Raw genomic sequence first — 26,142 nt, forward strand, 5'->3', positions numbered from 1 at the left:
TGCACAGCCATATGGGAATACAGTCCATCTCCTGCTGCTGCTTTATAAGGCCTTCTGTAGCCTTTGTTACAGCTTCTTGCACGTCCCTCCCTACAGTAGTGTGGGTATAAATGTCTAAAATCAGTGGGAAGAGCATAGAGGTGTGAAGAACTTAGTTTAAGGCAGGAGATGGTCTGCGGTTTTCTGCTACATATCCTGTAGTTCATTGAATTGCTGGGTGAAAAAAACAAGTCCACACACCTCTAGTCCCTAGACACACAGTAAAGTTAAACTGATGCAAGCAAGGTGCAGAATTTTAGAGATACCAATATTTAATTGTTTGAACTGCTGCTTCTCTGTCTCTTGCTAATGATTCCCACTTTAAAGAGAAGCAGTTTAAATCTCCAAATTGCACACAGCATCATCAGGTCACCATGCAGATCCTTCTTCTGAATGAAAAGGAATGAGATGGAAGAGAGAGAGAGATTTTGATACCATTATTAAATTTTTTAGAAAGGTAGAAGAAAGACACACCAAGGTTTTTAAATCAACACTTCTGAATTTCAGATGTTCTGCTGGTACTTTACCTTCTGTTCTATTTAGGATCTCTTACCACACCATCACTGTGTGAGCATCCAACTTTTTGTACACGGTACTTTCAACTGTCTAAGGAATAGACAATAAAATTGAAAACTGATCACATACCATTCGTGAAACATCATTTGTTTCATAGTATCTCCAGAGGCATTATTCGGGATCTGGGCCCCATTATGCTAAGTGGCATGGGCCTTTTCTGTGTTTTGAAAACTTACACCACTGTAACTAAATCTAGAAATGCCAGTGTCCTTTTGCTTAATATTGGCAAAGTTATGACTGCTCCAAAAAGCTTGCAAAAGAAATAAGACCAAATATAACAAGTCAATGTAACAAGAAGTGGGAGGGAATAGACAAGGCAAGAGAAGATTAGGAGTGTAGCTGTCCGTGGTTTCAACTTTATGGTTCTGAACTGAAACAAAATCTACCTTCTATTTCTATATAATATAGCTGTAGCAACAGCTGAAGTTGTCTTAGTTACTTCCTTTTTAACCACCTTTCAAACTGAAATTTACTATGCCTGGTCTCTGTCCAATAGCGAAACTCTGTTTGGAAAAGATGAGCAAAAATACTTCTGTTTTTGTGAAATTAATGGGGAAATTCTTCCCCTGGCCAAACTACTTAAATCTGCAATTTTTATTTTTAAAACCGTTTCAGGCTGATAGAATTGGGTGAAGGAGATTGAAATTTTGCATGGGAATAGCCCTTAAGAAGTGTCTTCTGGCTGCTTGGTAAAACTCAGTCTTGATTTGGTTGCTTTTTTAAGCCTTTGGTCATGTGCAGTAGAGTTGGTTTGAGTTCAGCAAGTTTGACATTCCAAGTGCAGTGTGTCCATGCTGTGGAAGTGCCTGATCCTCCTGCACTATAAGCTTAACTCCGTTCTCTCCTGACCTTCTGCAGAGGTGGGTTTTAGAGATTTTTAAGCAATTATCAGAAACACGGTCTTGTAAGAATTGCTGTTGCTCTTGGTTGAGAAAAGGCTTCCTTAGCTTATGCAGCAATTCTCAAACTTCATTGCACCTCGACCCTGTTCTGACAACAAAAATTACTGCATGACCCCCGGTGGGGGTATGAGGGTGGAGCCTGAGCTCCGCTGCCCTGGGCAGATTGGGGGGGAGGCAGAGCCTGAGCCCCACCGCCCCAGGCCGAAGCGCTTGGGCTTTAGCCCAGGGTGGCGGTGCTCGGGCTTCAGCCCCGTGCCCCAGCGAGTCTAATACTTGCCCTGGCAACCCCATTAAAATGGGGTCGTGACCAACTTTGGCATTCTGACCCACAGTTTGAGAACCGCTGGGTAGTGAGCACAAAACTGGGAGGCAGGAGGTCTAGAGTTCTAAGATTTCCTCTTCCACTTTCTGGCCTCAGTAATTGCTGTTTCTTCCTTAGGGGGGCCTCTGCATATACCTACTCTTGGGATAAGTCACCAACAGCAGTGTAAGCTTCTGAATTTTATCAGGTCCATGCTCACCACAGCACTTGAATGGTCAGCACCTGGTGTTGCACAAGGGAGGTATGACTCTCAACTGCTTCACTTCCTTCCTGTGGTTAGGCTGCATGGAGAGGAACCTCTCTCTTTAGTCTGGCTTTTGGCCAGGTTTCTAGCCCTCTTCAAATTGAGTTGGTTGTTTTTGACAACGTTACAAATTTTTAAGTAGTCTGATGCTTTCAGGATGCTTTTTGTGCTATCCTCCTTTCATACACTTGAGTGAAATCTGACACCACAGCTACTCAAAGAAGGAGGCAAATATAATTTGTCATTTTACTGATGGGCCTTTAGTTATCTCACAGATTACAATACTGCATTGTGGTGGGATAGAATGCCTAGAAGACACACACACAGAGCACAATATTCTGGGACATCCACTGGACAGAGAGCTGAGAGGAAGGATGATCAGTCAAAACCAATTACATGGGCATGGTCTTATCCATGCTTCAAAAAATGTGTGCTCAGCCAGTGACAGGAAGCCAGTGTGTCAGAGTAGGGCACTGGCAAAAGTTAAACACTGTTAGCTTTCACGGTTACTAATAGGGTTAACCATGGGGTAAGCAGACCCAAACAATGTCAAGAGCCAGCCAAGCAACTAATCAGTTACAGATTAGCTGAAAAAGTTGTGAATAGGTATTGGAATTGGTGAACAAATAATTACATCCACAAACTAAAAGGGCACAAAATTAATAAAAAATCTGACATTTTTACCTACTGTTATTGCAAGTAACACCGAATATCACTAAACTTAAGAGGCAAAACATTTTATTTTTCACTTTATATACTTTGTGTTTAACAGCACTTCATTTATGGTCAGTTTCCTCAACCTTTCACACAGCAGTAAGGCAGAAAGAAATCTCTAACAAAAGAAAAGGCAGGGGAGGGGGAGATGAAAATTGAGACTGGAGGGAATGTGTACAACCTGAAATTACTTGCTTATTTTTTGAAAAATAAGCAAGTTAATGGGGGTGGTATGTGTCCCCATCCCTGTAACATCTTTGGTGGGGTGGAAATTAGGAAGATAATATCAGTTTCTTAAGGCACTGTGAACAAGCATTTACATGGGATTGTGTGCCATTTTACTACACATGCTGTTTTGGTGATGAAGATAAACCTTCATTTTTATTTTTTGTAGGTGCTTGTAAGCTGCTGAAATTTTCCATGCTTGGTCTCAGTTTAGAAGTCACTTTTGAAAGGGAATTTTGCTCAAATTAGCTCTAAACCAATTTGAATTAACAGGGGTAAAAAAAGTACTTGTGTTTTTAGGTAGCTTTTTTCCATGCAAAACTTCAATATCAGAAGTCTTCAGGTAAGATGCTCTTTGGTTACTTTGTGAACTTTCAAAATAAGTACAGAAAGTAACTGAGAGTATAGCTTCACTTCAAAAAGAGGTTGTGTGCTTATCTCAGGTTCGCTAACTTGACTTTAAATAGCAGTGAAGACATGGCACCTTGGCTTTTAGCTTTCCTTAGCAGCTAAAGTTAAAGCTTATAGGGAATGGGGGGAGAGTTGAACTTGAGCTGCTAACCAGGGTTAAAAGCAGTTGCCTTCACTACTGTTTCACCTCAAGTTAGGAATACAATTTTTTTTTTTTTTTGGTGCATTAGAGATGTACTCTGAGTTAAGTGTCTTGCCATCATTGCAATCCAAGTTACTAATTGTGCTACTTAAATACCTAGCTAATAGACATAGGAAAGTCTCATGCTCAGCAGAAATAAGGCAGCTGGAACTTGTAGATTCTACATGTAAATAGCTTTGAATTTGTATTTTTTATTGAAAATGGAAACTAAAATATGAACTTTAGTAATGTTAACAGTGCATTAATTTCTTGGAATCTGTCAGTTATATAGTTAACACTGTTGGTTAATACTTGTGTTCTGGGAAGGGTCAAAGTGTTCAAGGGAGGTCAGTATGAGTGGAATTGGGATCCGTGTGATTCCACTGTGTCCCTGATTCCATGCATTATGAAGCACATTTAGCCTTGGTTTCTAGAGAAGTAATACGAATGCTGTAAATAGGCCATGAAGTCATTTAAAACATAGTTTTGCATCTGAAACCACTTTCAAAAATAGTTTCACTTTGTTCTAATGAGGTCTTATTAAATATGAGCATTCAACAAGCAAAATGCCTCACTAAGCAAATTCCTTACTTGAGTAATTTGTGACTTAATCTCAGATCTTGTAATAGAGCTGATGTGTTGCAAATGAATTTTGATGTTCCAAAGAGCTTGATTAAATAAGTTCTCAGTTCCCAACAGGCAGTTATTTACCTGTAGTGAACTTTTAAGTTCAGCCAATCCATGCAATGAAACGGCCGCAGTTACATGGTCCATAAAAGAGGAAGCTGTGATGCAGCTGGCGCTCAACAGGAAACTAATACAGGATGTGTACACAAATTTGACGGCTCAGTTTCCTCAGGCTAGATAGATGTATGTACATTTTAACCTAAAAAAGAGGCATTGATGCAAGTGTAAGTTACCAAACTTAGACTCAAGGCTGGAAATGGAAAAGCTATGTTTTCCATATCAAATTTAATTGCTCATACTACATATGTGAAGGTAAAAACTTAATAGCTTATAGCTTCTGATTTTAGGGCTAGAAGGGATGTGATCGTCTGTCTGATCTTTTGCTAACAGCCCATAGAATTGCCTTCTAATTCTTGCAATGATCCCAATAACTTGTGGTTGAACTAGAGCATATTTTAACTAGTCTGCAATGTGTGGATGACTACGTTGCCTTAGGAACCTTTTAGCTTTTTTGTTTTAAATTTGGAAGTAAATCAGGAAACTTGCATTTTAATTTAATTACTGATAAGAGACTGTGCTTAAATAAGAAATCAAGGCATCTACTTCTGTAACTCTTTGAGCTGTGCATCAACCTGTTTTGTGTGCTGGTAGAAACTAAGTGACACTTAATATTCCTGACCACTGAAGCTCCTTCTGTAGGAATCTAGTAGTTTTGCTGAGCTAAGGGGACAGACTGTATTTATAATGTGCTATGTACTTCATAGAGCAGATAGAAACGGTCCTTAAGTAAAAAGGAAAGGAATAGAGAGATGGACTGGGTAGAAAACATGGAGAGGAGGCAAACACAGGAAGGAAATATTATATAAATAATTTCATCTTAATTATAGGTAATAACACCCAAGGACCCCTTCCTACTAGATATACACACACACGGACACAGTAAGTACTTCAAGGCAGGAACAATCTATAAAAGTATGAACAAGTATTTTCCTGCTTTTCTCAGCAGATGATGCACTTTTTATTGGGTGTGAGGAATTTGCTCGTATCCTGTGTTGGACTAGATTATTTTTTTCTCTTAATCTGTGTGTGTGTGCACTCTTTTTTTTTTTTTTTTTTAAATCTGTAGATAATGTTTAATTTTCCTTTGTTAGACTTACACTAGGTGTCAGGTAAGACTTTCAGAAATGGAGGTCTAAACTTCAGATCCTAAATCTATATTTGGAAATCAGGCCATTTATTTAGGTGCCTAAATATGGCCTTAAAAGCTGAAATGTATATATGATTTTTGAAAAAAATTGTGGCCCAAGATTTTTTGGACAATAACCAGCATGGATAAATCCTTAAACCTGACTCTTACCCTCTCTCCCCCGCCCCCCTCCCAAAAGGACTTTTGAATGTGTCTTTAAAAGGACACCACTGTATTTGGGAGTATTTTATACATGTTATTGAAAAGGGGTTATTTGGCATGTACTTACTTGGAAAGATTCAGTTACAGGTTTAAATTCCACAAAGGAATTTCCTTTTTTGTGTATCTTTGATGTTCCCTGTTGTATTTAATTATTGCACTTGGTATCTTTTAGAGCAAGTGATTCTGAAACTCTTTACTATCACACCTCACTCTCCTGTCAAAGGAGATTAGTTCAGGCCACATGTTCATATTGGCTGAAGCTATAAAGTTTATAATTAAACAATCAGAAGCTCATCCATTTCGTTACAAAGTGTCATTGTGTGTGTTTAGCATTCCTAGTTGTGGAAAAACCTATCCAAACTAAAACTGGGAGTGGCCTTCAGTGGAATTTTGGGGTAATGTTCCAAGGGGAGAACAACAGAATGGGAGATAAAGGAGATTAAGGCCTGGGAGCTGCTATTTGCTACAGCAGGGGTAGGCAACCGATGGCATGCCTGCCGTTGGCATGCAAGCTGATTTTCAGTGGCACTCGCACTGCCCGGGTCCTGGCCACCGGTCCGGGGGGCTCTGCATTTTAATTTAATTTTAAATGAAGCTTCTTAAACATTTTAAAAACTTTATTTACTTTACATATAACAATAGTTTAGTTATATATTATAGACTTATAGAAAGAGACCTTCTAAAAACATTAAAATGCATTACTGGCACACAAAACCTTTAAATTAGAGTGAATAAATGAAGACTCAGCACACCACTTCTGAAAGGTTGCTGACCCCTGTGCTACAGTTTCCTTCTGATGATTGTAGGCTGGCTGTAGTCACCAATAAGTGGAGCACATAGAGTGGAGAAGAGAGTTATCTTGTTCTCAGTGCTGGTATTGTAGTGACTCCCAAAGATGGCCAAGAAGAGTCATTGCAGAGGAAGCGCTGCTGGGTGGGTGACTGGGTGGGTAACTAAAGTTGGTACAAAGGTACAAAAAACTGAGAAGCCCATGCAGCAACTTACATTTTTAACTTACCCTCTTGAAAACAGGACGTGAGTTCCAGGCCTCGCCCGGATACTCTCCACTCCCTACCAATGCAGCCTGGCCACACAGCTTGAGAGAGCCTACCGTATAGCAAATCCAACAAAAAAATACAGATCAGCCTATCTTTCTGAATGGATCCCACAGGAGAGTTAGTGTGGCATATTCATAATTTAGATCTGTTTTAAATTGGTTTACACTTAGTATTTGAGCTTGTTAGTTGTGTCCTGGTGTCACTTTTGAATATACTGGGTAACTTAGTTGGAGTTCTATACTCCTTCCATTTTCATGTAGAAATTGAATAAAATGAACCAGTAATTCTCACTAAAGCTTAGTCTATGCTCAATTCACTTCTTAACCAACTTTCTTTTGCCCCTTATCTTCTCTGACATTCAACTTCTTTCTTTTGCCTTATTTCTCCCACAACTAAGCACATGAATATTTAGCTATTTCTTGCATCGGGTATATTATAGTATTGCCAGCAGCTGCAATGGTGTTGCTCTTGCCACCGATGGGGATTGCATCTGAATCCTTATGTCTTTAGTGCAATTCTGCATCCTAGCATGAATGATTCACCATAAATCATTTTAAAAGTAAAGTAGTCTAGCCCCTATCTTATGGATCTGTTTCTCTAAAACAGTGATACTCAGACTGAGGCTCTTTAATGTGTGCTGCAAAGAGCTGCAGGAGACATATTAAAACACTGTGCTTTTACTATGTTATTAACCAATTAAGTTATCTACTTGCACTAAATTATTAATTTGCTGTGAGAATTTTATATATTAAAAATATATAGTATTATAGTAAGTGAAACAATGAATTCACACTACTGTGGCTCTTTTGGGTAATGCTGATTGCTAATTTGGCTTCTGAACTGCTGAGGTCTGAGTATCACTGCTCTAAAACACTCCTCCTCTCCCTTTTTTAAAATAAGAATCCTGTTTCTTAAATCAGGACTGAGTTGGTCTCCATCTTGTCTGCTTTTCACTGACATTTTTTTTTTTCCTCTGAAACATTATTCTTGTCCCTCAGTCATACTATAAGTGATTACACTCGTTATAGTTGGTATGGCAACACCCATTTTTCATGGTGTGTGTGTGTGTGTGTGTGTGTGTGTGTGTGTATGTATATATATATATATATATATGTATATGTATATGTGTGTGTATATATGTATATGTATATGTGTGTGTATATATATATATGTATATGTATGTATATATATATATGTATATGTATATATATATATATATGTATGTATGTATATATGTATATGTGTGATATATCTTCCTACTGTATTTTCCACTGCATGCATCCGATTAAGTGTGTTTTAGCCCACAAAGGCTTATGCTTAAATAAATTTGTTAGTCTCTAAGGTGCCACAAGTACTCCTTGTTCTTATAACTAAATGCTAAACTCTGCCTTTGTATGCAAGTGCCATAGAATGTAGTGAAAATATTAAGGGAGATTGTGTAGGTCATTAAATATTTCTCTGATCACTGGTCTTAACCTCAAATATGTAGTCAAATTGACCTGAATGAAAGGACTACATTTACCAGTAATCCTTTTGAACAAGGGCTTGTCCTTTGAAAATACACTAACCCTGCACTCTCCTGGGGGGCCAGATTATTGAAACTAAGTATTGGGCACATGAATGGAGTGTGTTCCCTACGATGTGGCATCAGATTAGACGTTGGAATTTTTGCAGCTTACGTATGCTTCTTACTCTACCAGGTCTACATAGGTTAGCAAATTCCTGTTTTTTCTGGTGCTAGCCAAAGTATGACACGGAGTAGAGGATTAATGTCATTATCTACCATGCCTACATAAGTCTTCCTCGTAGTGAAGGGCTTAATGTGTATGAAAAGAGCAGTATAAATGACTGTGCTGAAGGAGTGAAATGCCAGATGGTGCTTTATATCTTGTTCTGAGAAATTCTTTGCTACCATTTCCTAAAATTGGCTTAATTCTTATGCACCCATGGCTCAAAAGATAAGGTTGCAGTGAGGATTCTATTGCAAACCTTATTTTTAGCAACCGCTGAAAATGTCTAACAATTTCCAGATCTGTTCTGAAGACAAATAAGCATTTGAAGAAAAACTGGTAATTCTTCACTTCCGTCACATGGATGGAGAATAACTTGTTACAAAAATGCAGATTGCATTAAAATACTTGGGTTGAATTGAAATAATTGACAGAAACTACCTAAACAGAAGGTAACATTGACAACCAAATTAAGGCTATGTCTACACTACAGACTTTACAGCAGCACAACTGTACTGCTGAAAGCTCTCCCTGGCAGGAGAACCTCTCCTGCCGACATAAAGCTGTCCACACCAGCACTTTTGCCTGTGACACTTATGTCGGTCGGGGGTGTGTGTGTCACACCCCGACTGACAAAAATTTTACCAACAAAAGTGGTCGTGTAGACCAGCAGTTCTCAACCTTTTTCTTTCTGAGGCCCTGCTCAATATGCTATAAAAATTCCACGGCCCACCTGTGCCACAACTGTTTTTCTGCATATCCAGTAGATTAAAAGCCAGGGCTGGCAGTAGGTGGTGGCAAGCAGGGCAACTACTTGGGGACTCATGCCATGGGGCACTATGAAGGTAAGTTGCTCAGACTTCAGCCCCAGGCAGTGGGGCTTGGGCTTTAGCTTTCTGCCCTGGGCCCCGAGTGAGTCTAACACCGGCCTTGCTCTCTGGATTATTTTGACAGACTCCCTGAAATATGCTTGTAGCCCCCTGGGGACCCTGGACCCCTGGTTGAGAGCAACTGGTGTAGACAAAGCCTAAGTTAGTTTTGTCGTGGCCCAACCCTGTACTCTTCAGTTAATTTGCATTGCCGCATCTGTAAGTGATATGGACTTCTGGACACCCTTCCCAGAAAGTTGCTTTCTGGACTCTTTTTTTCTTCATGCTGTTTGCCACCAGTTGGAGGCAAGATGCCAGCTGATACCATAACTTGACCAATAGGTGTGTTGAATAGAAAATATCCACTGGACTAAGGCTAAAACTTACCTAGTGTATTAACCAGTTTCTTATGACCTATTTGAGGCTTGTGTGAAATTATGAGAGTGTGGGGCTACCTTGGCCAGAGGGCTCCAGTGATCGAAGATGCTCATTCTGTAGTTGAGACTGCTCGATGAAACTGGGTTGATAATGACACTTAGTGCTTTTCTGTGAGAAAGTAAGCAAAAAATCTAAATATTTTCTTTTGTTCCCTTAGATTCAAATTGGATTTGATATACTAACGGACTTCAGCTATGCAGACAATTAAATGTGTGGTCGTGGGTGATGGTGCTGTTGGTAAAACATGTCTCTTAATTTCTTACACAACAAACAAATTCCCATCGGAATATGTACCAACGGTGAGTATAAAGGGTGAAAATGTCATTGTTTTTGGGTGTTGGGGGCGGGCAAAAGGAAAATCATAATTCTGTAGTTTTTATGGTCTGTATACTGTTACTTTCTTGTGCTCCTCCCAGATCTTTACTTTTATCACATCTCTCCCTCTCTACTTGGTACCCAGACCTGACGTCTCATGACAAGCTAGGAAGCAACATGTTCAAGGCACATTCTGCTTATAATAAGCAAAAGTTATAATAGCTTCTGTATGCTTCTCTTTGTGTGTTTTGAGACATTGGCATAAGTGAATTCTTGTCTGTGATTTATCTGTTCCTGCTGCATAGCCTTCATCTGAAGACCTAACCCTCTCATCTGTTGACAGTACGGTTGGGTGCTGTGAGTGGGATTATTTCAAGTTCTTTTAACTTGCAGCATACATGCTTAAAAGATGTAATTTTAAATGGGGATGATTCCTGACCATTCATTTTTTTCCAGCCTCAAATGCATGTGCTCGCACTGCTTCTCCTGTCTTTGAGGAGTGTTACTGTCCCTCCTCATATTCCATCTGCAAGATCTTGAGCCTGAGGACAAGAAAAGCGGCAGAACTGCCTACAGGCTCTCCTACTGCAAGAGTTTTTGGCAATCAAGTCTTATGGTTCTGAGGCTTCCAGTACCTCGGTTTCTATGATGGACCCATGTTTGTCTCATGACCCATCTAGGGGCTAAGAGGTAGTGGAGGTAGCCATAGACTTAAGATTGTAGGAATCAAGCCAAAGGAATTTGACCAGCAAGGATCAGAAGGTCTGTTGGTACAAGGTATCTATATACTTCCCTCTCCGGTTTAAGCTTAGAAGAAGCATGGCAAAGGTGTGGCTGCAGAGGATCAATCTGATAGCTCTAGGAAGCATCACCCCACAGGTCCTAATCCTCTCTGTGGTCTTGAACCAAGGGCGGGAGGGAGGTATCTAGAACCCCGTCTTCCTTTCCTTCGGAGGAGCAAAAAAATCACTACGTGAGAGTGCTCGGGTGGCAGTACAAGCTTTGGTTCTACTGGAACGGATTCCCTAGTTCTCCTTCAAGTGATTGGGCACATACACATTCCATTGTAGGGGTGTGCGCACGCAATGCACTGGAGTTGGAGACTTTTGCCAGCAGTACCACTAGTCAGCGCATGTGCCCCATCTCTCCTCGTGGTCTCAGGCAGGGGCATAAAAGGGGCATGTTCACCGCCTTCCTCTGACTTTCTTCTCACTGCTTGTGGCAAGAGCTGGAGCTCCATGTAGCCTTAGCTTTGGTCAACCAGCTTTAGAAAACATTCTCTATAAAGTTGTTATAGTTATACGATAAGTGTAGTTTAGTGTATATAGTGTAGAATAGTATAGTTATATATACTTTTATTACTACCTGGAAGATTTACTATGAAGAAATCCCTGGTTCTAAACAATGTGCCACATGCAAGGCTGTTATCCTGGTCAGGTGGGCACAAGAGAGAGAAACAGGAGAAGGCCACAGATGGGGGGCCCAAAGCCAAAACCTGAGCTCCGTGTGTGTGTGGGCGGGGGGGCAAAACCGAAACCCAAGGGCTTCAGCCCTGACAGCCCCAGGGTGGGGGCTGTAACCTGAGCCCTGCCACTCAGGGCTGAAGTTCTTGGGCTTTGGCCCTGGCCTTGGGCAGTGGGGCTTGGGATTCAGCCCCAGGCCTCAGCAAGTCTAGTGCCACCCTTGGCGACCCCATTAAAACGGGGTCGCGACCCACTTTGGGGTCCTGACCCACTGTTTGAGAACTGCTGCACTAGACCCTCTCTCCAATACAGACCTCAATATCCCCCTAAGAAGAGACCAAGATCTCCTAGACGTCAACAGCTGTCTTTAATGTAGTGGGCCCTTCTCATCAGACATCTTCAAAACAGTCATTTTGACATTTTGTTTGAAGACCGTATATCAACAATATCTCCTTTTGAGTCACGTCTATCCTTTTTTTTTACCGTGCTTGGGAAAACATTACATCAGACAAGTGGGTCATGGTTAAGGAGGGATATGTTATCCAGTTCCTTTTAGCAACCCACGTTCCTCGTCCCTCTTCAGGGCCCCTCTCATGAGACTGTTACTTCAAGTGCTGTGGTCTTTTCTGGAATTGGGAGCAATAGAAGAAGTTCCTTACCAACATGAAGGGAAAGGCTTCTATTCCCGATACTTTCTGGTTTCGAAGAAATCTGGGGGCTTCCATCCTATTCTAGACTTAAGAAAGCTGAACGGATTCATCAGAAAGATCAAGTTCAGGATGGTCACCCTTGCTTCTTCCCTGGAGATTGGGAGCTGTCCTCGATTTTACAAGATGTATACTTCCACATTGTGATACGTCCCTCCCACATTAATTACCTTCAATTTGTGGTAGGCACCAACCACTACCAGTACACAGTGCTCCCTTTCAGTTTGTCATAAGCTTTAAGGGTCTTCACCATGTGTATGTCAGTGTTAGCAGCACATCTGTCATTTAGGCATTCAAACTTTCATTTACCTGGACAACTGGCTGATGTGGGCAGCATCAAGAGACCAGATTCAACATCAGAGTTATCAGATGCCTGTCATTAAGTCGTCATTTGTCTACGTCTGAAACTAAATTTGGAGAGGTCTCAACCCACTCAATGTATATTTTTAAGAGGGGCATACCTCAATAGTCATGGCTTCTCTCCCAGTGGAAAGGTATAGAACTATAGCAGCCTTTCCAATGGCCCTATAACAGTGTATACCTGCCTGCAGCTCCTAGGCCTTTGTTCCATCATAGATGCATTTCTTCTTCCCTGGTCCAATCTGCTCCTATATGCATTCCCTCCAGTTCCTCTCATTCCCAGAATTCTCAGGAAGCTGAAACAGGACAAAGTATTGTTGATCATCATTTCACGGGCATGGCCAAGACATTGTTGGTTCACGGATCTACGTTGCCTCTCCATCTGTTCACTGAGAACTTCACCACTAGTGGCAGATCTTCTGTCCTAGAACTAGGGTGAATCTCTGCACTTACCTTACTGCATGGATGATCTCTGGTTGAATACTCAAGAAACTGTGATCCCGATAGGTCCAGACCATCTTGGTGAGTAGCAGAAAAGTCCGCTAGAACCACACACAAATCAAAGTGGAAGAGATTTTCCCCTTTGGGCACAGTCCCACAAAGTATTGCCACGTCACAGTCCAGTCCGTGCATAACTGCAGTATCTCCTACATTTGAAATCCTCAGGCCTCTCAGATAGTTCTTTGAGAGTTCACCTGGGTTCTATTTCAGCATATCTGCCAATAGATGGATTTTCCATCTTCTCTGATCCTCTTGTTTTGAGATTTTCAAAAGGCCTAGTTAAATACTTACCCTCCTGTGTCTGAGATTTAAATTTAGTTCTCTAGATTCGTGGGCCCCCTTTGAGCCTATGATGACAACTTCACTGTCTGTGTTGTCTATGAAGATCACATTTTTAGTGGCAATCACTTCCATGAGGAGGGTTTCAGAACTTAAAGCTCTTCTTGCTGACCTTCCTTTTACAGTCTTTTGTAAGGACAAGGTGTTCCTTAATACACATCCTAAGTTTATGCCTGAGGGAGTGTCAGCCTTCCATCTAAATCAAACCATTAACCTTTCAGTTTTTTTCACGAAATCCTATTCCTCTCAGGCCGAGGAAACTCTCCATTGGATGTTCATAGAGCTCTGGCATTTTATTTGGAGTGTACTAGATTCTTTAGATAAGGGGTTCTCAAACTGGGGGTCGTGATCCCTCAGGGGGTCTCGAGGTTATTACATGGGGCGTCGCAAGCTGTCTGCCTCCACCCCAAACCCCGCTTTGCCCCCAGCATTTATAATGGTGTTTAATTATATTAAAAAGTGTTGGTTTTTTTATAAGGGGCGTCGCATTCAGAGGCTTGCTGTGTGAAAAGGGTCACCAGTACAAAAGTTTGAGAACCACTGCTTCAGATCTTCTCCTAGACACTCTGTAACCTTTGTTGAAAGATGGAAGGCACCAACATGGTCATAGCTTTTCTACACATTATGCCATCATGCAAGCCTCTCATGATGGCGCCGGTTTTGGCAAATTGGTGCTACAGTCTGTTTAGATCTCAAGTCATTCCATCTGAAAGGGAACTGTTGTTGAGTCACCTACAGTGGAATGTATATGTGCACAATCACTCAGAAAAAAGTTACTTATCTTACAGTAACTTGTGCACAACACATCTCGAAGAACATATACACTCCATGACCCTCCCACCTTCCCCGCTAGTCATAACTGAGGAAGGAATGGAGAAGGAGACAGCGGAGATGCCTCTTCTATGCCATCGCCTAAGAGCATGAGGAGAGAAGGAGCACATGCTCCGCCCAACAATAGGGCACAAAAGAAAATTACTCTGATCCACTCCCGTATCTGGGACTATAGGAAGACTCCTACCTTCTTAATCTTGGACCCAGGGGCTGTCCAGGCTGGCCTCTAGCATCCAATGTGGACCTGAAGCTGTTGGAGGTTAGGCTCAAAGCCCAAGGACCTATGCATATGCATTGATCTGCAATTCCACCTTCTAGCAAGAGTGAATCTTATTACAGACATTGGAGGGATTGAGTTTGAAGCTTGAATGATGTGCTGGCAATCTCTGTGATTCTACCTATATCACAGGAGGAGGATGGAGAAACTACCCTCTTGCAGATGCTACACTGCTCTCAGATCAGGGTTTAAGTCCACTTTTGAACCCAGGGGAGATGGCTCACTGTTTTGTCTCTGAAAACTGCATTCCTTATAGCTGTAACAACTGTAAGAAGTGTCAGTGATCTTAAGGTTCTTATGACTGATCTTCTTTTTATGGTTTTCTATGAGAATGTGGTCCTTTGCAGTCATCCCAAATTTTTTCCTAAATTGATAAGATTAATATAAGGTAATCATTTTGTTATATCTGTTAGTATCTCTTCCAGCTTTGGGTTCCTAAACCAGTCATTCTCAACCTTTCCAGACTATTCCCCTTTCAGGAATCTGATTTGTCTTGTGTACCCCCAAATTTCACCTCACTTAGGTAGACGTTGCAGGGAGTAGTCGGAAGGCTCCTGCAGGGCCCTCAGTCAGCAGAGGGAAGGCAGCAGCTGAGAAAGCCCATGGAGAAGGTTGAGCTCCAGGTTGGAGGTGCTAGAAGCTGACTGACAGACCCTCTGAGAGGAGAGGCTGTGCCCAGCTAAAGCTGGGTTGAAGACCGATTGTGTTCTATTTTTAAAGACTGTTATTTGAGACTACTGAGAAAGAGACTGAACTAGAGTTGAGACCTGGAGAGCCATTGTGTACCCAGGGGGCTAAATAAATCAGACCCCTTTTGGGGATTGTTTAAATAAAAAAAAAAAGGGGGGGGGGAGGGATAGCTCAGTGGTTTGAGCATTGGCCTGCTAAACCCAGGGTTGTGAGTTCAATCCTTGAGGGGGCCACTTAGGGATCTGGGGCAAAATCAGTACTTGGTCCTGCTAGTGAAGGCAGGGGGCTGGACTTGATGATCTTCAAGGTCCCTTCCAGTTCTAGGAGATATCCTATCTCCATTAATTTAATTTATTTTATACTACTTGCTTACAAAATCAGGCGTAAAAATGCAAAAGTGTCTCAGCAAACTATTACTGAAAAATTGCTTTCTCATTTTTACCATATAATTATAAAATAAATAAATTGAATATAAATATTGTACTTATATTTCAGAGTATGTTGTATATAAAGCTGTATAAACAAGTCATTGTCTGTATGAAATTTTAGTTTGTACTGACTCTGCTAGTGCTTTTTATGTAGCCTGTTGTAAAACTAGGCAAATATCTAGATGAGTTCATGTACCCCCTGGAAGACCTCTGCGTACCCCTAGGGGTACATGTACTTGCATGTACAACTACTTGCAGCAGATGTCAAGAGGGCTTTCTACCATAATTCACCGTCTCTTCATTGCATATGGTGATAAGGGAAATTTATTACTGCTCAGTGCGTGTCCAAGTGGATCAGAGTCTGTATTAAAGAGGTCATAAGATAGCCAGCATTCCTGTGCCCGAAGGGCTTGTGGCTCATTCCACTAGGGCTAAGACAACTTCAGGGGCTTGACTACAATGTATTCCCATAGTAGGAAATCCGTAGGGCTTCTACATGGAGCTCAATACATACTTTTAATGAGCCTTATGCCTTCCACTAAACCTCAAGATGATATGCACATTTGAGAGCAGTGTTCAGTCTTTGTTTATCTAGGACTCCTAAGCCCACCTTTCTGGGGAAGGGTAGCACTGCTTGCTAAATTCCCAGCAGTTATTGTAAGGTAAGTGACCTTAAAGAAATAAGTTACTTAGCAGTAGCTGGTGGTGGTCAAGATAGGCTTCTGCATGTTCATACTGCCCATCTTCCCTTCTTCCTTGGAGTTCTGTTACTCTCAAGCTTTGAGGTTCAGGTGGAAGGATCCTTGGTTGTTATGTTACATCCCCTTTTCTAGCCTTGCATGCAGAATGTTCAGAGTCTGAAAGTGGGTAGGTTCTGCTTGCAGGAGCCCCAACGAGCACTGCTGCTGGAATATCCCATTGGCCTGCAACTCTACAGGCCCATCTCCCTATAGTGTGAATGCACAGAGGCTTATTTCAAACTCCTGTTAATGGACAGTGACTTTCATTTTTCTTGCCAATGCTCATAGTAATAAAAACACAGGCAAAAAAATATAGAACTACAACAGCCAGTATTGTTTCTAAAATGAAAACGAGTCATCCATTTGTCGTCAGCCAGCCTTAATGTCTCAAAGGCATTTCTAGCTGGAAAAGAAACTTGACTGAGTGCCTGCAAGGCTATTTTCTGCTGTGGTGCCTGCAACAGTGTTAAATGATCAGTTGTGATTCCTGGCAAGGAAACTAAAAGCAGCGAAGGGTTCGGTGTGGGATTGCTGAAATACGCTTTCTTACCCCCACCGGTATTTTTTACCTCAGAGGTAGAATCTGGGATGATTGTAGTTACGATGGACAGTAAGTCTCTCTTCCCCTCTCCCCCTCCCCCCCAAAGCATACCAATAAGAGTAGAGAGTAACTGGCTAGACATGACTCATTTAGTCGGTCATATTATTCTAGCAAGAAAAAAGTGGAGATCCTCTTTTGCTGGTTGTGCTCAAGGAGAAGGGAGTGTAAAGCAAGCTGACAAGAGCAGGGATAGTCAATTTTTTGTCAAGGTCCAAATTTCTTGATGAAGGTCTAGTGAAGGTTCAGACTCCAGAGGAAAAACAACAATTATAATAAGTAAAAAAAGATTTTGGCATCCATTCAAAAGCGTCTGGTGGTCCAGATTTGGCCAGCGGTCTGTCTACTGACTACTCTTGGAGTAGAGTGAAGGAGAAGGGGGATTGCCACTTTTTGCATACACTTGGTTTTTTAGGCACTGGTGTATGCTGTGAACTCTCACTTTCAGCTTACCCCTGTTAGCTACACTGGTGCAAGTAATGGTTTGCACTTCTGCACCGCACGAGCCATTCATGTAGCTGCAATAGTGAAAACCCCAGTATAGACAAGGCTTTCATCTGAAACTGATGCACTGTCACTATACCAGTGTGGTGGATCCCCTTTCTCTTTCACTCTATTCCACCTCCTCAGTTTCCATCATTCCTTCTATTGCTGAGCGTGCTCTAGGAAGAGGGGAAGGGGAATACTGCAAAGAAGTCCAAGATATTCACCACCTCTGAGAATACCTTTGCAACAAAGGAGCTATAGAGACAGTTCCTCAAGAAGTATCTGTGGGAGAGGGAGTAATCATAGATTATCAGGGTTGGAAGGGACCTCAGGAGGTCATCTAGTCCAACCCCCTGCTCAAAGCAGGACCAATCCCCAGATAGATTTTTGCCCCAGATCCCTATATGGCCCCCTCAAGGATTGAACTCTCAACCCTGGGTTTAGCAGGCCAATGCTCAAACCACAGTAGTGGGGTATGATTCTACCTCGGGTGCTTGCTGATACCAAAGAAGGTAGAAGGCCTCTCTGAATCCAAGATGAAGCAGATTCATCAGGTCCCTCAAGTTCAGGATGCTGAGCTTGAAGAGTCATCCCTACCCTGTCCTAAGCTGGCTGTGCAGGTCTTCATTTAAACAAAATGCTAGCCTCTACATCAGGGGTGGGCAAACCTTTTAGCCTGAAGGCCACATCTGGGTATGGAGGTTGTATGGCGGGCCATGAATGTTCACAAAATTAACAATTCATGTTCAGACAGGGACAACACAGGTTTGTTTCAAAATCAACACTATTAAAAATAATTTTGTTGAACAATACGCTGTTAGAAAATTACATTACAGGGCTGCCTGTTGAGTTTTACCACACAATTGTGCTTCTGTCTGAACATAAATTGTATGTTACCCTGGATTCGTCGGGCGTCAGCTTCCAGTCATTGGAACTCATTGAGATTCACCAGCCCCCTGCTCTCAGAATCTCCTCCCACGTAGGTCTCAACAGCCCACAATCAAATCGCCTTTGGGTGCTAGGAAAGTCACTTAAGTCAACAAGTAGCAGACACCTGGGCTTGCATGTTCCAGGCTCTCTGATGGCGCATGAGGCATGTTTGGGTTGTGTAGCCAGAGTAACATGCGTGTTCTCACACACAGGAGCGCCGGGCAGCTGGAGCGGGGCAAGCCCCCGACCCCACTCCCCAGCTGGAGTGCTGGGCGGGTGGAGTGGGAGCGCTGGAGGGGGCAGTGGAGCTCGAGGGCCAGATTAAAAGGTCTGACAGCCTGGACGTGGCTCGTAGTTTACCCACCCCCGCTCTACATAGCCATCTGACAGTTGTACCGGAAATATCTGTAATTGTTGGGGAAAAAGGTACTATTGGTACAGAGGGCAGGCCTTTGAGCTATCCATGGCACCAAAGGTGTTCGAAGTGCTTAGCTATGGTAATTACATATCTTACCCTACCTGAACCTTTGGCTCATTCAGGCATGATTCAACCAGGCACTTGCATACTTCTAGGTTGACATCCTCTGTTGCAGACTCTTGGTCTGCAAATAAAAAGTATGCTTGTTTTATATTGGAGGATATCTTACAAGGAGGAGCAGTTCTGGCCCCAACTCTGTCAGAAGCCTTTCTGCCAGAAGAAAGATCTGAAAAGCCATGTCTGTCTTAAAGAAACCATGTCAGGGAACAGTGTTTTTCCTCACATTGGTGTCTCTGCTCACATATGACTATAAATACCTACACATGAGGCCTCTATCACACTGGGTGTCCCTAAATCACACCCTAAAAATGGACACCTTAGAGAGACTGTTCACCAATTCTTCACATCCTACAACAGCTCAGATGGCAGGAGCCCAGGGACAATGTAATGAAAGCTTCCTTCAACCTTAGCAATTATCTCCACCGATGCTTCCAAACTGGGCTAGGAGCCCATTTACATGAACAAGAATCATAGAATATCAGGGTTGGAAGGGACCTCAGAAGGTCATCTAGTCCAACTCCCTGCTCAAAGCAGGACCAATCCCCAGACAGAATGTTGCCCCAGATCCCTAACTGGCCCCTTCAAGGATTGAACTCACAACCTTGGGTTTAGCAGGCCAATGCTCAAACCACTGAGGTATCCCTCCCCCCAAGAAGTCCATGGCCACGTAAATGCACTGGAATGCCCCAAGACAGACAAAAAGGGTTCCCCATTTCTGGCCTAGAGGCAAGGACTCTATTGCTAAGCACTGTACGAACAAAAAGACAATCCGGGCCCCAAAGAGCTTACTTCTTATCAACTTCCTCTCTTTTAGGATCTCCTATACTCCAGAGGTATGATCAAATTCTCCATCCCATTTTGGAGTTTCCAGACTTGATAGCATGTATCCTAGGAAGCAGGCTTCCACAGAGCTAGCTTACTCTCTTCAATTTCAAGCAGTCTTGCTACAATCTAGGAATTCCACACAAAATAAAATTACAGTAAGACATGAAAGAAATTTTCAACACGGACAGGTCACTAATTCAGCTGCAGTACTCCTGTCATCCTTCAATCAATCTGGCTGCCATATCAGGTTATCATGCTCTAGCATGGAGTTAGCGTTCTTTCATCCATCACTTTGATGCCTGAAAAGCCTCACACACTTTACTACTGCAAAAGAACCAGTCCCTCTTTTTGGAACTTTTAAACAGTGCTAACAAAACTGATGGAACCACTAGGAAAATGCTCTTTCCTGCCTGTCATCCAAGGCAGCATTCTTAATAGCCATCACTTCTATGAGAAGGTTTGATGAACTTCAAGCCCTGATAACTGACCTACCCTATAATTCTTCTGTGAAAGGACAAAGTGTTAAACCATACCCAAAGTTTATTCTTGAAGTGGTCACAGATTTATCTTCTACTGAGACATCCAGTAGCAAGTGTTACCCACTGGGCCTTATGACAGCATGCATAATAGTCACAGTGATGATCAGCAACCTCTGAGTACAGGGAATACTTATCTGTCCACTTCTGGTTCATCTACTTATCAGGTATTTTAACTACTAGAGGATACAGACCATTATGGAGTTCATTCTGAGGATACTCAGTGGCACATTGCTTAATTGTTGACCACCCAATGCCTACACATACCATAATTCACTTGGGAGTAGTACTTGACCCCAAAGAAGGAATTATTTGCCTGCCAACACTTCAGATTTCATCAGATTATAGAAGAAAGCCAAAACTGGGGCCACTTCCCCTTTGTGGTAATGAGGGTGCTGCTTACAATTTCCTGGACCTTTATAGAAAATGTGGTGGTTATAGCAGCATCTTCTGTTAACACAGTAGCCCAAGAAACATTCCTTCCTTTCTTTCAATGGTAGATTTCCCAAAGTTTTGAAAGGATGTAGTAACAGATATCACAGCAGGAGTGCAATTGGGCAGATAGTTGCTGACAAAGGAAGTGGGGGATTCATATGCAGTTCAGACCTTTAGCAGGATGTCTCTTATGATAGGCACCATCTTGAGGGGATGGGAATATCGCTAGGAAGCTCTTGACAGAAGGCTGGTGGTCAAGAAAAGAAAGTTCAAACTATACATTTTCTGCAGCTGAGGAGACTGGCTATGGTTGCAGCAATGCTAGTCAGTATTGGAGGATCAACAAGGATGAAATTAGATAAACATGAGAACAAAGGTTCACAGGGCAATAATAGTTTTCCAGAGGCCAGAAATGATCAAGTCCCTTGTCATGTGGCTTGAACCTTTAATAGACATAGCTTAGTTGATGCTTCCCCCAAATTTTAAAATTTCACTGTCATAGAAGCTCATAGTTGAAAATGTGCAATTACATTGTAGATTTGGGAGAGATGGTGGATATTTTTGGCAGCTGAATAGGGTAATTAATTATTTTGGTGCCCAGAAAGGTAGGGAAGGATGGGTGTGTGTAGGGGCAGGGTGGGTGGGCACTGGAGCTTCTGGTATTAAGAAAGGTGTATATTTCCTTCCCATTTTGGGCAGCAGTGACTCTGTTTGGAAGTGGAGTGCTTTGAATGTCCCGCTTCCTTTGTCAGCAACTAGGTGCCCAGTTGTACGCCTGCCCTGATATCTGTTACTACATCCAGCAGTAATGGGGGAACACATTAACTTAATTCTGCTAAAATGATCACAAGTGAAATGGTTAATATTGGTATTTTACATCGTGTTCCAGAGTTCTCACTCCATTGAGATACTGTTTCAGGTCTGCATGCTCCAGTAGACTTCACTTTATTAATTTATACTCCGTTCATGTTTGGAAGGATTTCTTTGATCTATACGGCCTTAACTTTTTTTAAATGAAAGGTTAGATTATTGACATACTATTTTTTTTCCCAATCCAGGTGTTTGATAACTATGCTGTAACAGTGATGATTGGTGGGGAGCCATATACCCTAGGCTTGTTTGATACTGCAGGTGAGAATGTTAACTTTTCTGTATTTACACTAACTCTGTAACATTTAGGTACTAGTTACGCACAATGAGTTCCTTGTAGAAAAAACTGTACTAGTATGCAACAATTTATCTTGCCAGCCATCATGGCAGACTTATCGCGGTTAATAACAATTTTCCAATTTTTTAAAGGTGACTTGGTAAGTATTTTTTTAAATTTGAGCTTGTGCCTTCTTTATCTTATGATGAATAAAGAGTCTGATAGGCTTTTATACTCTTTTCTACCTTTTTAAATCTTAAAACACCCCCGAGATGTCAATTCATTCTTCTCTGGTTTTTCTGGAGGATCTCTGGGGGGCCTGAATAAACTAGGATAAAGGGTGTTTTTAATTAATATATTTTCAAAGTCCTATCTGCATTAGAGTTCTAAAACGTTAGCTGTCACATTTAAAAAACAAAACTCATCTTGGTCTAGGTAAACCCTGAGATGACTGAAAGATATTTGAACAAAAACCTTTATTAGACAGCTGGGAGTGTTGAATCTTGAATTGAGGGTTCTTTTCAAAATGTTAGCCATTGAAGTTAAGTAAGAGTCATTAAAACTTTTTAAAAATCCTGACTAAAATTCCTTCCTATTTGTTACATAACTTTCATTCTTGAGTCCATGTGGTACAGTAATTTTACTAGTTTTTCCAGTAGCCTGTCTTCTGGCCTAGATAGAACCTGAATTTGTAAGGTCAAAAATTTGCTTGTGTTTAGGCATCAACCTGTCGTGCTGCCTTTATCTGTCATAAAGAAGTAAAATCGGCAGGATACATGCCCAATGTTTGAATTATTCATTAAACGTAATCTTCAAAGAAAGAAATTGGGTGTCTGCCTGTTTTTGCTGGACCATAAAGGCTAGAAAGCTTTATATTTTAAAATGTGTGGGTTTTTTTACCTGTTTCTAGTGTATTGTCTCCACTGAAATGCTCTAGGGTGACTGGACAATCAGTGATATTATATACAGGAGTGACTAAAAATTCCATCCGCTTCTTGCTCAACTTTCAAACTGTTTAAAACTCTGGGTTTTGTTAGCCCCTATAATTCCAATGCCTAAAGGATTCTTGATCTGGAAAAAGGGGTCAATACTGAGGTGTCAAAATTTGCAGATGTTACAAAATTACTCAAGACAGCGAAGTCCAAATCAGACAGTGAAGAGTTACAAAGAGATCTCACTAAACTGGGTGATTGGGTAACAAAATGGAAGATGAAATTCAATGTTGTGGAGGCCAAAAGTATAACTGGGTTCAAAAAAGAATAGGTCCATCAATGGCTATTAGCCAAGATCGTCAGGGATGCAACCCCATCCTCTGGGTGTCCCAAGCCTCTGATTGTCAGAAGCTGGGAGTGGACAACAGGGGATGGATCACTCAATGGCCTGTTTTGTTCATTCCCTCTGAAGCGCCAGGCATTGGACACTGTTGAAAGACAGGATACTGAGCGAGATGAGTCATTGGTCTGACCCAATAGGGGCATTTTTATGTCATTATGAGGTGAATGAGCGTGAAGATACTTGATGCTATCCAAGACCGTGCTTGTCCCAAAGAGATTAGTCTATCTAAAAGACAATGAGCAAACAGGAACAAAACACAGTCAGGGGAAAGCTGCCATATAACAAAGCCAAACTGACTCTTCCCAGTTCTGTTGTTTGTGAACCTACAATTTCAGCACAGTATGTAGTAGATTTGTTGATTAATCCTTAACTATGTAGCACAAACAGTATAGATGGGAGCAATGAGAAGTAGTTCCAAAAATACACAATGATTCAGATTAAAATATATAGTGGGGACATTAATGACCTTTTCAGTTAAGTTACTGTATTGCTAGAAACACTGAAGGAAAATGAGGACTGCTCTTATTTAGATCAGTTTATGGGAAAGGTTTGTTGATGCCATTAATGCTCTACAAATTGTAAAATATTTATAGCAAGTCTTTGACTGCATGTCATGAGGAGGAGTTAATGAGAGAGACTGGAGCTGTTTACCAGCTCAACTCTAAGCTAGGTCAGTTGTACAGAAAATAGTTAACATCAAACAGCAGTTATTTGTCCATGTTGCAAAACCCAGTATAACTGATGTCCTTGTTAAATCTCAGTAATTCAATATTGAATGGGCCTTGGAGACCACTTTTTTTGCCACGTGAGGCAGTTCCATATTAGAACTGATTTTGCTGAGGATGCATTCATAGTTAAAGCACAGACAAGCAGCAATCTAGAGATAAACAGGTGACTTTGCTTTCTAAATCTGTGAATCCAGTACCTTTCCACACTTAACTGTTTCTTAAACCACTTCTTTAAATCTGCACAACACTTTCAAAAGACAAGCCTAGGAGCTTAAATTTGTAACTTTGCTAGACACTAAAAGTAATGATTTTAATAAAGACACTGGATTTATGACAGGTTTCAGAGTAGCAGCCGTGTTAGTCTGTATCCGCAAAAATTACAAACATTACAAACATTGAATCTATCTCCCCTTGTAAGTATTTTCACACTTGCTTCTTATCAAACTGTCTGTACTGAGCCATCTTGATTATCACTTCAAAAGTTTTTTTCCTCTTACTTAATTGGCCTCTCAGAGTTGGTAAGACAACTCCCACCTGTTCATGCTCTCTGTATGTGTGTGTATATATATCTCCTCAATATATGGTTCACTCTATATGCATCCGAAGAAGTGGGTTGTAGCCCACGAAAGCTTATGCTCTAATAAATTTGTTAGTCTCTAAGGTGCCACAAGTACTCCTGTTATTTTTACTGGATTTATGGCTTATTACAGCAATCTGTAACCCATTAAACCCCCCTTTTTGTCCTGTGACTAAAGGGGTGTTAACAGGCTACCTCACCTTAAATGTTCCCTTAGTTTAGCGTAGGTAGTTAGAACATATTCTGTCTGTTCAACCTTGTATTTAGCTGTGAAACTCTGAGCACCTTTCCCAGTCCTGAGGAAGAGCTCTGTGTAGCTTGGAAACTTGTCTCTCTCACCAGCAGAAGTTGGTCCAATAAAAGATCTTCCCTCACCCACCTCGTCTTTCTAAAAAGAAAAAGCAGAGATGTTGATCACTTAGATTTTGCCCAACTCAGTAGTTTGGTACTTAATCCTAACTGTGCCCTGCAGAGAGGGAGGAACCATCTCATGGCCTTGAAGAAGAGAGCCTTGTGGCATCCCTTTAGATCACATCATCATCCAGGGCCCTCCTTGAGTCCTCTTAAGGCATTTAAGGTGGTGCTGTCATAGGATTTGGATCCTTCATAATCCTAACTACTCCCCCTTAAATCTGTAGTTTCTGTAACACTATTATCAAATAGTCTCCATCTCTGCTTCGCTTTTATCTTTAATTGATAAGGCCTTTATTCTGTAATCTGCATCTGATATTAAAACAACATTTTCTCACCACTGACTTCATTTTTTGTATCATTTTTGTAACTTCATTTTTTACTTAGGCTTTTTACATGGGAGCAATGTGCATTGGTGACACAAGGCTTTTTAATGAACAAAGATGGCTTCCAGCATGCTGTTATCAAATTTTAAGCACCTCTTGTGTGTGGACTCTACTGTAGCTAGAATTTGCAGAACTGTACAATCAAGAGTAAAGTATTCTAGAGTTTGAAATACTTATGATTTGAAACTTAGTTGTATATGGGGATTCTCTGATTCTTTTTTGTAAATGTTGTGCTTGCATCACTCCAAGGGCAGAGTTAAGGTAGTTTTAATGAGTTATTTCCTTTTGAGTGTGGTGGTGATGCGCTGTGTTGAACTGGGTGTGAAGACTATGCTTTCTATAAATTGTTGATTTTGGTTGCCATGTAACGTATTTGACATAACTAGATTTCTGCTCTGTTATGTGGGAGAGGGCGGTGGTATTCTCTAATGGGTAAGGTTAAGCAAAATGTCTTTTTATTGGAATACAAATTGGATATGCAACTCTTCACCAATACATCCTATAAACATTTGTAATCTGACTAAAAAAGAATCTTTCTCTAGGACAGACTTCTGAAGGCTCCCCTTCTAATGCTGCTGTTTTTCTTTTTTCTAGGACAGGAAGATTATGACAGATTACGACCCCTCAGCTATCCACAGACAGATGTGTTTCTGGTTTGTTTTTCAGTGGTCTCTCCCTCTTCATTTGAAAATGTGAAAGAAAAGGTTGGTCAGACATCTTTCTTCCCCAAACGGGAGCTGTAGCGATGCTTTAGG

At 41.4% G+C, this 26,142-nt stretch overlaps 1 protein-coding gene across 2 annotated transcripts in view; it reads left to right on the plus strand.

The window, feature by feature from the left end:
- The window catches only part of CDC42 (cell division cycle 42), a 40,786-nt gene that overhangs the window by 4,387 nt on the left and 10,257 nt on the right, over positions 1-26,142 (plus strand). The window contains exons 1-4 of one of the 2 annotated variants that reach the window (XM_065421457.1): positions 5,189-5,240; positions 9,962-10,103; positions 21,862-21,934; positions 25,982-26,091. In XM_065421457.1, the coding sequence (XP_065277529.1) occupies positions 9,999-10,103; positions 21,862-21,934; positions 25,982-26,091 (288 nt within the window). In that variant the 5' untranslated portion in view covers positions 5,189-5,240; positions 9,962-9,998. Of the gene's footprint in view, positions 1-5,188; positions 5,241-9,961; positions 10,104-21,861; positions 21,935-25,981; positions 26,092-26,142 lie in introns of those variants that run through there. The other variant, XM_065421456.1, reaches the window with a different exon arrangement.

The sequence above is a fragment of the Emys orbicularis genome, chromosome 22, assembly GCF_028017835.1.
Source record: "Emys orbicularis isolate rEmyOrb1 chromosome 22, rEmyOrb1.hap1, whole genome shotgun sequence".
In the NCBI taxonomy this organism is placed as follows: domain Eukaryota; kingdom Metazoa; phylum Chordata; order Testudines; family Emydidae; genus Emys; species Emys orbicularis.